Raw genomic sequence first — 13,233 nt, forward strand, 5'->3', positions numbered from 1 at the left:
TGTGTGTGTGTGTGTGTGTGTGTGTGTGTGTGTGTGTGTGTGCTAACGTGAAAAAAGAGTCAGAGCGACAGAGAGTGTTTGTGTGTGTGTGTCAATGCATGAAAAATTGTGCGAGTGACAGAGAGAGTGCTCGTGCGTGTGTGTTTGTCAGACCAAGTACATTCTTCTCTATCTCTCAAATTCCCTGGTTTGTTGGGAAGCGCATGTTAAAAACTCATATATTACTGACAGTTCTCACTCCTGCGCTCTCAACACATGCACCCTCTCAGGCACGTCCTTGTCTTGGGCAGGACCGGCTAATATAGATTTACTGCCTTGTTCAGATCATGACTTGCCCCACCTAAGGGTGCAGTGTTCACCTTATTTCCTAACAGGTCCCAACAGAACAAAAAAATGCAATAATGCTTGTCTTACTTCTAACTTACATCCTCAATAACCACCGAATGTTACAGTAGAAAAAACATTGGATTGAGTTTAGAGGTTCCCCCGAGTCAATTATCAAAATCAAGGGAGCTGTTGTTTGTACCTCTGTGGTGTACAGCATAATTCATATATTAAATTAACCCCAATAATCTTTGTTTCATGCCCATGCAGTGTCATAACACTATCTTGTTTCTTTGTGTTACAGAAAGGGTTTACGAGACCGGATTTTGCAGACCTGTCATTCTAAAACCAAAAGTAACACGGTTAACTTCTACAACAGTGATCAGGCCACCAGCCCCATGTGGAATATAAATAGACTGTTTCATTATTCAAAGATAACATAAGTTCAGTTTTTATCTGCCAAACTTTGCAATGAGAATATGGACACACAAGTAATGGAAGATCAGCTCGATAAAAAAGGACTTTCTGTGCGTTTTTCAAACTCAATGGACAGTTAAAGAAATGTGGATCTGGAGCAATGGACTATTGATGGACTCTGAGACATGAGTGCACCTTAACCATTTACTCTCTTTGTTTGAACACTGTATGTTTTATTGTGGAATCAGGGATTTCTTTTCTTTCAGAGTGACATGTATTCACATGTAAATGCATCTGTTTCTGCCGTTTGACAACAGTTCACAACCTATTGATGGACAATGTTGTGGACAATTGTGCCTTATCTTGTCACTGTTGCACCTCAATCACAGCGTGAATGCAAGTGTGGTACTAACATGGCATTTTTGTAAATATTGCTTCTTCTTTTACACATAAATCAAATGTTTTATATATTTTATCTGTGTATTTGTTGTTTTTGCATAGATAAAAATGTTTATTAATAAGTCAAATTATAACGTAGTTATATTGAATGTAAACTACAGGACATTTAAAGAAATGTGGATGTTAATTTAGATTCAGAAATCTGGGGGTGAGGATTGTGTCCCCAAAGTTGACTTTTGTACTTATGTGCTTTTTGAAACTTGCATAATCCGTCTTGTCACACAAAATGCTGCTGTGTGACATTTATAATCGCTTTGTCAAACCGAACTCGTGGAGTACCATCATGTCTGTTTATTTTTTATACACAGGATACAGTCCTAAATTTAATTTCAGAACAATTACAATAATTGTTGTATTTGAAGTCTTTTTTTGGAAAATCACACTTTACCTTCAGACCCCATTGAAACTTTATTATTTTGATTGGCAAGTATATTTTAATTATATTTGTGTAACTTGTAAGTATTCATACAAAGTTTACCTCAAAATTTAGATAAAATATTTTCTTCGCTCACTATAATATCACTGCTCTGCGGTATAAATTGAAAAAGCAAAACCTTGTGTTTCTGTCTGGCTTCCAACCGTTGTAATATTTGCTTTTGTGTTTGTGTACAGGCAGATGTATCATCTGGATTTTTTTCAGCTAATAAAGACATAATTTGGAAGTGTTGTGTCATTAGTTGAGCGATTCTCACGCATGTGTGCTGCAGCATCTGCTATGACTAATGAAGTGACACGAACATGGTGAAATGGCGGCCACTCCCTGTTTACATATTTGCTCCTGCTCAGACAGGAACAGTACCAGACTTTCTCTGCTGCACCCTCATAAAGGCTCTTATTTCACCGCAGGTAATCATTACACCATGAGGACAAAGATCAGTCCCTAAAGAGAGAAATAAGCAGGTACTTTGTCAAACTGCTTTATTGGTGTGACTGTTGTGATATCAGGGTGTGTTATATCACACACAAAGCCCCCACCTTTACAGAGAGAGCTATGAGTTCTTCAGTCATGAGCGTTGTCCTGCTTCAGTTGACTGGTGTGCAGACAGATACGTGTTCCGTCTTCAAATCTTACTTTAAGACAGTGTAACATTTATTTTCCCTGGCATTCCTGAACTTCTGTGTGCTGTAAGCTGGGAAATTATGACAAAGCAGAATTGATCTTATCTGACGTTACCCTGCCCTCTGCCGGGGACTTCATGAGAAATGTTGGCAGTAAAATGACAATGAAAAGTTATTTATTTTCCTGATTGACACAAATATTTCAGATTATTTCTTAAAATATTTTAAACAGTAAAAAAAAAGAAATACATTAAAAAACAGTCTTTGGTAAAAAGGAAACCGAAAAACGCAACACTTCAATTTTAAAGACACTGTACATATAATAAAAAGAAAGAAAAAAACTATTTACCATATTGACTTAAGTAGATAACTATAAAGCAAAGCTAAAGTGATCTCCATGCAGTTGTTAGAGGTCAGCACAAGTGAGAGGAGTGTGAATCAAATGTCCTCCTCAGTGACCAGGCAGTAGAAGTCTGAGCGGGCTTCATAGTTGCGTAGTCCCAGATCTGACACGTCGATTTCAGAGGATTTGGGCTCAGCTACAGTGATTGGAGCAGCAGGGAAGACTGGAGCTTTAAAGGCCAGAGCATTGTACAAAGGGAGGCGGAGCCCTGCAGCAAAGAGAGAAAAGGTGAAACATGTATCCCAAAGGAATGCAAATGCATTATATTGTTCATGTATTGTTTATGTAAAAAAAATAGAAATTGTGATTTTGGTCACATTCTTTTTTTACCTGGCAGGATGGGTAAAATGCAATTTTACTATACAGTTACAAGTTGATGGTACATGCAAAGCTGCTTAGGACTCAAAAAAGGAGTTGTTTGACATTTTGTGAAATACTTATTTGTTTTCTTGCCAAGAGTTGGATGTGAAGACAGCATCATGTGAGCTTAGCTTAGCATAAAGACTGGAAACAGGGGGAAAGAGCTAGCCTAGCTCTGGGCAAAGATAAATTAATAAATCTATTAGTATCACTAAAGCCAGCTCACCACCACCAAAGTGTAAACACATTAGGGGCCCTATCTTTACGATCTAAGCACATGACGTGAAGCACATGGCACAGGTGCGTTTAGGACGTGTGCAAAACTGTTGTACTTAGCGTCTTCATGAATTCATAGGTGTTTTTTGGGCGTAACATGCAATAAACCATTCAGATTTTCATCTCCTATTCCCTTTAAAAGCCAGGCGCGTTTGTACCTTGGCTTATGTTTTCCACCGTGGTCAGGAAACACAGGGGAGATACTTTGTTTCTCTAGAGTCGGTACTTGCTCTGAAGCTAAACACCGTCACTCTCTCACTCTCTCTACCACACACAACTATAAAATTCAGGCCATTTACGTAGGCTATGGCAAAAGCTCTGCGTGGAACCTCCGCACAACCATATATCAAGCTTCAGAGAGCGTTACATGCAGTTAGGAATTCCCTTTTCCACTGAGACTGCTTCCAGGGCAAATGTGCTGGACATAGAGCTTTATAAAGCATTGAAGCTTTCCAGCAAATTGGTTTGCATAAGGGTAATTTCTTGATGCTTCTTGTCACATAAAACCATTAGTTAGTCAAAGAGTGTAAAACAGGCAAATAAATCAACCATGGTCTCAACCATCTGTGATTTTGCACCACTAAAGGCTTGGGAATAATGACTGACTGAATGAATAAATAAATAAATATAAATTGTATGTATTAGTTAGTAGGGATAAGTCAATTATTGCCAACTCCTCTCGTGAGGTATTAAAGGCAAATCACACCCCTAACCTAGCCAGATGTTGGTGTCTCAATCACGCTCACTGATTAGGACTGGCTGAGAAAGCATTTGCCTCTCATATCAATGTCATGTCTTGATACAAAACATCACAGTCTAGCTGATATAGAACAATATGTGCAAGCTCATCATGTGATGTGATTTCCTATAATTGAAGTTAAAGATTAACTTTAGTTGAATCCATGTTTGTTGATTCAAACGAGTCTCACATTACATATGCACAGTGCGTGTTGTAAAAGAGAATAAGTCTATCAGGAGACATGTCATGCAACAAAAAGTACAGGAAATGACAAAGTTTTGTCAAGCATTTACATCTTTGAATCAGAGTACGATGGTTGTTAAACATGAGCATGCTTGGCTCAGTAAGTTGTCTAGGTATAGCACCGCTTTAATATGCATCTCTTTTAATTGAATGTGCAGTGAAGAGTGAACCAAACGATACTTGAGGACTCTTCTTGTCCAGTGACTGTTGTTCTTACCCAGATCTCCAGCAGGGTCAGTGTCTGAGCGGCAGTCCAGGCAGTCCGAGTCGAGGGTCAGCATGGGGTCCTTGTCGTCTTGTAGCAGAGTTTGAGGGTCGCCGGCCGACTCACTGCGGTAGAAGACCCTGCGAGGCATCGCTAAAGCCAGTTCCTTCCAAAAGACTGAGGAAGGAGTCTGTGGAAACCAAACAATGCATTACACCGCGCTGTTAAGAGTCAAACTGAACCAAACTCTCAATTGCAGAAGTCTTACTTGCACGTATCACCATATATAGTCTACACTTCACATTTGTAATTTGAATTCATTCATATTTTATAATTACCTTGAATTACATGTCTATAATATCTAAAATTGCTTAGTTTTTTTTATTGTCAGTTTTTTCTCAATATAAACTCTGATTATTTCTTATTTAGTCATAAACATATAAAATACTGAACATTTAAAACGGGGCCGTTAGAGATCTAAAAATGTTGTGTAATACTATTCACATGATTATTTTCACTTTAGTGTGTTGATTTATAATTTATAATGTGATTTCAAGGAAAACATAACATGCTCTGAGGGGTATATAGCAGGCAGACAGAGTCCAGACACTAACTATAAACGTTAAAGATACTTTGCACATGTGTACAGATGTATTCATTTTACATAATATATTACTTCCATGGGAGTTGGGGGAAATTACATTTACCTTTAGGTATGTTTTGTCAAAAGAGAAGCACATTGGTGTGTAAAATTACTTGTATCACATTTGGTTTGCTTGGAAAGCACTTATGGGTATAAATGTGGATCTTACCACCGAGTTGTGCCTCCAGGTGAGTATGGTGAGGCGGTGCTGGTGCTCACTGAGCAGCTGCTTAATCTCAGGCCTCATGCGTTTGGACTGACCTTCCAACATGATGAGGATGGGCCGCTCGTGCGGACACAACTCCAACAAATGCAGCAGGCCCTGTCTGAAGACACACACAGCTACAGTCACTATAGTGAAGACACTGCAGTATATAGTAGCAACACTGATTTGTACTACACTATATTGTAATGATGCCACAGTCATTTTTATCAGTTTTATACAGTATATGAAGTGCTGTTTTAACAGTGTGGTTTCTACATTAAATGTATCTGACCTGAAGTTATTTGAGCACCAGTCCTGCTCAAGGTAAGCAAAAGAGAGCAAGACAATCAGACGCCGAGAGCGACTAATGTTCATTAGCAGCTCTGCAGAAGGTTCTGAAGAAAAATAATATTGTTGGGCGTTGTTAAAAAATTGAGAGCTTTACATAACAATTTATACCCAGGAGCTTGTTTCACAAAAAGTGCTTACACTCAGATCGCAAATGGTCACACAAATGATTGTTGCTTACAAATTGTAGATATGTTTGCAAATTTCCCAAATGTTGCATTTGTTTTGATTCATTTAAAACAGGCCACAGAATAACAGGTAGTAACAGTGATGGCATAGTCTGAGATTGTGAAGATTAAAACTAAAAATGGATTAAATATTTCCAACTCTCTGTTAAATTCCTATAAAAACCAACAGACATAAAGCTTACCTGAGCCAGGTAGAATATCGTTGTCGTTAAGATGCAGCTTGTGTGCATTTTTATTCTCCAGGTGAGGTTTGAGAATAAAGTTGACAAACTTCCTGTCATGATCGTTGTTCACATAGGAGATATAAGCATCATATAATTTGCCATCTGAAGAAAGAGAGACACATACATGCCAGTGGTGTTAATACTAGTCTTGTACATGATAATAGTAACCTTATATCACTTCAGAGGCCTCACCATTTAGATCATTGTCTCCATAACATTCTGCGTAGAAGTTCTTGTACCAGAGTTTGATGTTGAGGTAACACCTGCAGTACACAACAGCAGCTATGGCCAGGAGGAGGAGGAGGATGATGGATGCAATGACCGCAGCTGTGTGGTTGGGGCCCGCTGGAAAACACGCAATAATCCAAATCCAAAAGTAAGAATAAAATAATGAACCAATACCTTGATTAAAATTGATCATCAAAAACTTTATGAGATCTTTTTTTAACTTAATCTGTCAGTAACTAGAGTGTGTCTGTACAACTGGGTCCTTGAAACTAAAACAGTACTGTACATGTTTCAATTCACAGATCAGTCACAAGGATTTTCATCTGCTGGGCCAGGCTCCCTACCCAAGACACTGTAAAATGATACAAACTGGATGTATCTGTGTCTGTCTGGTATCAACAGGAGTGAGACAGTTGACAAAGTGTGTGGAGCTGGCTGACCTCCTTCTGCTGCAAAGATCTGAAAAGGTTTGTATCATGTCTACAATACATTTTTATGATTTGTTCCATAGATAACATATCTAACTGCTGCTTCTCTCTTTATTTATGAAGTCCTGCCCTTCACAGTAATGTATGTCCTTCAATCTATGTGATAACATTTGTGTGTGTGTGTGTGTATGTGTCTTTCATCTTTGGATTGGTAATATTTTCTTTGTAAAAGAATAGAATTAGAAGAGATAGAAAATAAATATAATACAATATGTCGGGCAGAATGTGAGAAACCCTGTGTTTTTATCTGTAGTTGTCTTACTTGAATACAGCAGGCTGAAGTCAAAGGAAACGTTCCTCACTGTGCAGCTGTAAAGCCCGAAATCATCCAGCTCTCTGAGGTTGATCACCAGCAGACTGCTTACCATCAGTTGGTCAGCAACAGGAGACCTGATAATTAGGACGAAAAACTTATCTTACTTTTATTCTTTTTGTTATGCAGCTGATATTTTAAAAAGCTTTAAATCACCATGAGGAGGTGTTCTGCGTGTAATGTGTGTGATTGGTGAAGGGTTGGCCATCTTTAGTCCACTGGAGCGTGGTGTCACAGTGCTCTTCTCTTGGGTCCCAGAGAAGAGCGGTGCAGTTTAGTGTCACAGAGGATCCCACATTCCTATAGAGACTATCTGGTCTCCCGTTTATTTTAAATTCTGGGGCTTTGGAGCACTGGGACTCTGCGGAAAGACATACCATTGTTATATGTGCTCATTGCAGACACTCTAGACAATAGTAATATAATATAATATTTACCTTTAACTATGAGATGCACAGTGAATGAGGCTGTGCTGTTGCCTTGTTGTATACAGGTGTAATTCCCTTGATCTTGCAAGCTGAGGCTGGGAAACTCCAGGTAGGCCTTCCCTTCCTGGGTGGGAAGTTGGTGGCAGTCCTTCTGCCAGGTCAGCTTGGGCTGGGGGGAGCTCTGGGGCTCCAAAGGGCAGTTCAACCGATACGGAGGCCCCTGCTGCCCCACATAGAGCACGTGCTCCTTAAACCCGGTCTCATTCACACAGGTCTGAGCTACAAAAAGAGACAGAGGGAGTTGAAACAGTATTCTTAACATTAAGGATGCAACAATCCAACTTTATCTGCCCCAAAACTGATTTTGATCCCTCAACTCAGGGACAATTGAATTTCACAGACGACATCATTAATAAACTGTATTTAGGATGTGTGAGCAAATATCAATAGCCTACCTACAAGCTTTCTTTGCTTCCTTTAAAAAAACAAACACACTTTGCCTAACATCTGTGGATGTTTGCATTCATTCTGTGCAGCTTCAGAAGACTGGTTCAGCTCTAGATTAGCTACTGGTAATGGGTAAGTGCCTAACATGAACTTGTTTACTCTTTCACTTTGGCTGACTGAACAAATGCGTGTTTTGCTGACTTAGTTGGGAAGAAAAAAAACACTACGTCTCCTTTTCTGTTTGTTTGAAAAACTTACTATGAGACCAAGCTAGTCATATGTCAGGACAGATTTATAATACATCCCAGACAAAACTAATGAGATCTTCCCTATAGAACCTGGACCTGTTTTTCAAGATATTCATAGCATCTAGCCTACACGTCGTGTTGACCACAAATAACCCGCACAACTGCCCTCTCTGGTTCCTTTCTGACTGTTCGCTTTTGCTCAATTCCTCTTCTTCTTTTTTTTTCTTTTTACCGTTTCTCAAAGGGACACACATCAGGGTCCGAAGTCCGGGTCTGGTCCTCATGTTGCCAGGCAACAGCATGTGACTGCCTGATACTGACCTGTATACCATGGTGCACACTGACCACATGTGCATTGACCTGGTATTGTGTTTACACATCCAAAACTGACTCCGACAGACAAATGTAGCCTACCAAAAACAATGATGTGAATCCTAGCTATTAACCAATCCAGTGTATTTCAAACTGGAGTTCCCAAAGTGTATCATATCTAGGTAAATTTAAGGGAATGACGTTTAATTTTCTACATCCTTACCGACTGCAAGGGAAGTCCATTTCCCGTTGAAAAACAATATCAAAGCGGCTAAAATCACGGCCATGACCCGCAGTCTTCCTCTTCCTCCTTCCTCAGGTGACAAATAAACCGAGTGAAAAGTTTTTGTAAGTCTACATTACATTCTTGTTTATTACAGTTTCGAAACTGTGCGAAGCCGTAGAAGTGACTGCGCAGAGGTCCTCCATCTGGTCGCTCAACAGCACCTGTCCACGTACCTGAAACTCTTGTGACTATTGGCTCCCCGTGCTCACGTGATGTTTGCACCGCCTTTTACCTGCGTACAGTCTGAGCGAATCTAGGGAGGAGATGATGATAACCTCACTAAAGTTCATCTACTCCAGCGCGCCCCGATCTAGTAAGTTATCATTTTTTGTTTTAAATATTGCTTTAAGGTAGCCTACCTCTTTCTAACAAGGCACATTTAAACAGGATTTATACAAGTTGTAGGCTAATTAATGACATTAATGATGATAAATAAATAATGTGAAAATGTTATTATGCTTATTTCTATTTTGTATTTGCAGATAATCTGTTAGAATCTGAATAAGGTCAGGCCTACATTAAGTAGGTTTTAGCTTACAAGAAATGTTTGGTGCATACAATAAACATGGGCTACTGCTGCAGTCAAGAACATGAATACAGAAAAGAAAATTACAATAAAAAATTAAAAGATACTATATATATGTGTAATATGACTTAATAAATGTTCATGAGTTTTTCCCTTTCTAATGTTATATTAGTGTAAATGTTCATATGTAGGCCTAATACATGTTTTTAATCATCAAATCTGCAGCTGTAAGTGTTAAAAGGTTTTGTATTGACAGAAGTTTAGAAATTGAGGGCAGTTTCCACAACCTGGAAACCCAAGGGGTGTCCTTATTAATGGTTATAAGTTATTCATAATTTATCATTAATAAAGGAACAACTTATAATGGTGACTTATTACAGAATGGTATAGTGTTCAAATATGTTTTCGTAACATTTAACTTAGATTATAGTCAAACTGCTGTTTCAAAGTATTTTCCACACTGCCAGTGTGTATCTAGTGGATAAATTGCGCTATAACGTTTTGTACATAACAACCTTTTATTGTAAAGGTATAAAGACTAAGAAATACTAGAATAGGCTTAAAAGCATGTTTGACTTCTATGTAGTTACAGAAAGTAACATTATACTTAGGTCATTAAATCTACCAAATTACCATAAACAATGTAGAGAGAGAACAAATTCAAAATGTCCCCTATAAGACACCTTTAACGGACAAGCTTAAATTCAAAAGACATTTCATGGGACCAAAGATTTCCGCTTTTATTTAATAATATAAAATATTATATTGCAAAACATTCTTGTGTCTGATTTACAAAAGACACCATACAATTTGGTCTGCAGTAATAACAATCACAGCGCTGTTTTACAATATAAGGCAACATCGTAACACACAATCGGTACTGTATGTGCAAAAGCAGTATAAATTATCTTTAGGCATTCATTAAAAACCCTCACATACGTCTCACAAATATAGAGATCCAACAGTAAGCTATCAGTGCATTCTTTTTTTTACAATGGAATAAGAACAATCGTGTGATCAATAAAATCCATTACTGTACACTTGCTTTGTCCAAGAAAATAAGTCTGTCTTCAAAGATGAGAATTCCGACAGCACTTCAGAGATATGAGAGAATGACTTTAAAAGTTAACTCAACACTGTGATAGTCTGGACTCTTTAATGCACAAGGCAAAAATGGGCTCATGTCCGCAGGGAACAATGTATAACCCTTCTGTGTCTGAATGGGGTCACACTTCAAATGAACTGTAAAAAATTAAAGCAAAGGCTGGTTAGTTGCAGCACCTATGCAAAAAAAAAAAAAAAAACTAAAAGTGGTCACAACACTGCAAAACACATCTTAAAAATGTATGTTTATTAATGCATAAAAAACACATAATTACAGCAACAACCTACAACTGTCACGCGTTTAAGTCCAATTTAAGTACAATTTGAGAGAAATATTTTTTTTTCAATGTATACCTTAGAAATGCTAAATAAGTAATGTGGGCTGTATTATACATATATCATTCTGCAATTAATTTGCTTTGACTTTAGAAACAGAAAAACAAAAAACAAACAAGTGGTTATACAGTGGGATACAATATCAATGTCAGGGCAACATTACTCAGCGGTTTTAATGCAGTGGTTTCCTCAAGTCAGAATGTCAACTGAGAAAAAGTGAAAACATCTGTGACTCTGATGTACCGTATTCAATCTGATTCATCCTCAAACAAATGTAAAGCACAAGATAGATACACTTTTAAGAGGCAAATTAAGTAAGTGGTTATGCTAATAAACCAGTCAAATCAGTTAAATTCAAAATATGAAGGAGCCAACGCTATCTTGCTACTGAAATCACCGCAAATATAGCACCTTGTTGCTTTTGTGTGGGGCAAATCGGTCTTATCATGGCCGATATCAGATGGATCCAATAAAGTCAGTATCAGCTCCAATAACGATCCAGCGTAACAGTGGGTGAATCCTTAGTTATGGCACAACAAAAAAACTTTGCGAACCACTGTATTAACTTATGTTTTAAATATGTAAACAAAGGCACTTAACATGTTATATCGTGTTATTTTGAAAACGAATGAGCAAGTTTGTACTTTTTGTTGGCAACCACATATTACTTGAGGCTCACCTGAGTTCCTCTTTTAGTCTTTTGAGTTTATCAAAGAGTCTGTCATTCTTGACCTGCATGGGAGCGCTCGGCACAAACCAGGCTGCAATGAACTTGCATATGACAACAACGTGCTGCAAGCAGAGAGAAAAATGTCAGTCTCCTTTTCTATCTGTGAAAATGGGGTTTCAATAAATATAATACTGGCACGTCCTACTTTTGTTGTAGCATATCAATGTTGTGTAACTTAAAAATAAACAGTGAGCTAAACGGTGAGCTAGGAGGACATCTGTGTGAGCTGTACTGGGTGCTAAAGTACATAAAAACTGCTCAAAGAAATCACTTTAAGAAGAAATGGTTAGTGGTTCCTTGTTCGGTCATGGTTTAGGCTTACCTCAAAAAGGATTACAAATGCAAAGCGCACAGCTAAAATTAGCCAAAACTGTGGGGTAAGACTGTAGTCCTCATTGCTTCTGTAGTCTTTGTACCTGTGAACAGAAACAGACCAGAAAGCGGCAGTTATCCCTCTACTAGCTGCGGTGATGGCAACCAACTTTATTCATAAAGCACTCATATAACCTGGTGTTATACAGTTATTACAGCAACAGTCCCAGTGCATAATTACCAAGACATCTTAGTGTAATGTGAACACTGAGCAGTCATGTACACCGGTGCTGAGCAGGAGCGCTTTTGACTGTTATCACATACATAAATTATAAGTTTTCATTTTGGTTTCTCCTGACTATAATGACAGAATAACTATTCAGCTGTAGAAGATAAATAAGATGGAAAGAGAACAAACCTGCAGGAAGAGACATTCAAGCCACTAGAAGTAATCATCTGACTGGCTGAAAACTCGTTGCCAATGCTTTGGTCATCCATTCGTGCAACAGAGAGAGTGTTGTTGATGTATCCAACCATGCAGCTTGAAAAACATAATAACTTATTTAAAGTGAATGTTGCAAACAACATGACACAACATCAACAGTTTCTCGAAGAATTCTTACTCAATATCTGTTGCTGCGCTGTTGGCACATGGGCCAAAACGGTAACGGTACACTAGTCGAGGGATGAAGTCTGATGATACACCGATGACCAGCCCGTTTGCAATGACAGCTAAGACACCAATGGCCTCCAAAACGTCTGTCCACACACCTGAAGAAAGGAAACAATGATGTGAAGACAATTTTATCTACAGTATAACGACATTTACATTTTTTGTTCCAAAGTGATACTCACCAATATCATTAGTTTTCTTAGGAACCATTCTGCGCTCCAGAGTGACCATTTTAATGGCATCCAGGCGTATCTCAATGATATTATTAATGAGGGCTAGCAGAGGAGCAAGAGGAAATGCTGCCACAAATATGGTGGTAAAGCTGAACTGGATCACTAAGGAGAGAGCAAAGAAGAATATTATTTACCAAAAACAGTCCAGTACTTGTTGATAGTGTCTAATGTATTGGCTAATAAAGTGTTTAGCAAAGTACAGAACATACCCATCTCCAGGAACTCATTGAACAGGCTGAAGGAGTCAACATCATTGAGACGGTAGTTGCTGAGCCAGTCTCGAAGCTTGCAGTTATCACACAGTTCAGCTCCATATTTGGTCTGTGATTCATCTTTCAGGTAGCAGTGGGCACATTTCCTCTGTAGCTTCTGAATTCTTCGTCTTTTCAACCACCTGCAGAGCCAGCTGATGCAAACAAGAGACAGCTTTTAAAATCCTGGAACTGACAAAAGTGGATTGTACACTATTTATATAT

At 38.4% G+C, this 13,233-nt stretch overlaps 3 protein-coding genes across 10 annotated transcripts in view; 1 reads left to right on the forward strand and 2 right to left on the reverse strand.

Moving 5' to 3' along the window:
- Window positions 1-732, forward strand: part of pkp3a (plakophilin 3a) — a 17,518-nt gene extending 16,786 nt beyond the window's left edge. For all 4 annotated transcript variants that reach the window (XM_034880075.1, XM_034880076.1, XM_034880078.1 and 1 more), the window contains one exon: window positions 629-732. In XM_034880075.1, coding sequence (XP_034735966.1) covers window positions 629-670 — 42 coding nt within the window. In that variant the 3' untranslated portion in view covers window positions 671-732. The remainder of the gene's footprint in view (window positions 1-628) is intronic.
- A 1,372-nt stretch (window positions 733-2,104) lies between these two features.
- Window positions 2,105-9,042, reverse strand: sigirr (single immunoglobulin and toll-interleukin 1 receptor (TIR) domain). 2 transcript variants are annotated; one of them, XM_034880105.1, is made up of 10 exons: window positions 8,781-9,042; window positions 7,560-7,829; window positions 7,279-7,483; window positions 7,072-7,199; window positions 6,286-6,438; window positions 6,052-6,195; window positions 5,626-5,728; window positions 5,298-5,454; window positions 4,498-4,675; window positions 2,105-2,870 (listed from the first exon to the last, which is right to left on the reverse strand). In XM_034880105.1, exons 1-10 carry the CDS (start codon window positions 8,842-8,844, stop codon window positions 2,698-2,700), a joined length of 1,575 nt encoding a protein of 524 aa, XP_034735996.1. In that variant the 5' UTR covers window positions 8,845-9,042; the 3' UTR covers window positions 2,105-2,697. The 2 variants fall into 2 exon arrangements, with proteins under 2 accessions (XP_034735996.1, XP_034735995.1); XM_034880104.1 differs by having other exon boundaries at window positions 8,478-9,035.
- Window positions 9,043-10,087: 1,045 nt separating this feature from the next.
- LOC117949632 (anoctamin-9) overlaps window positions 10,088-13,233 on the reverse strand; it is an 11,776-nt gene continuing 8,630 nt past the window's right edge. For all 4 annotated transcript variants that reach the window (XM_034880083.1, XM_034880084.1, XM_034880085.1 and 1 more), the window contains 7 exons: window positions 12,967-13,163; window positions 12,707-12,859; window positions 12,475-12,622; window positions 12,270-12,392; window positions 11,862-11,955; window positions 11,489-11,601; window positions 10,088-10,611 (listed from right to left, as the gene is read on the reverse strand). In XM_034880083.1, the coding sequence (XP_034735974.1) occupies window positions 10,596-10,611; window positions 11,489-11,601; window positions 11,862-11,955; window positions 12,270-12,392; window positions 12,475-12,622; window positions 12,707-12,859; window positions 12,967-13,163 (844 nt within the window). In that variant the 3' untranslated portion in view covers window positions 10,088-10,595. The remainder of the gene's footprint in view (window positions 10,612-11,488; window positions 11,602-11,861; window positions 11,956-12,269; window positions 12,393-12,474; window positions 12,623-12,706; window positions 12,860-12,966; window positions 13,164-13,233) is intronic.

This window comes from Etheostoma cragini, chromosome 8 (genome assembly GCF_013103735.1).
Source record: "Etheostoma cragini isolate CJK2018 chromosome 8, CSU_Ecrag_1.0, whole genome shotgun sequence".
In the NCBI taxonomy this organism is placed as follows: Eukaryota; Metazoa; Chordata; class Actinopteri; order Perciformes; family Percidae; genus Etheostoma; species Etheostoma cragini.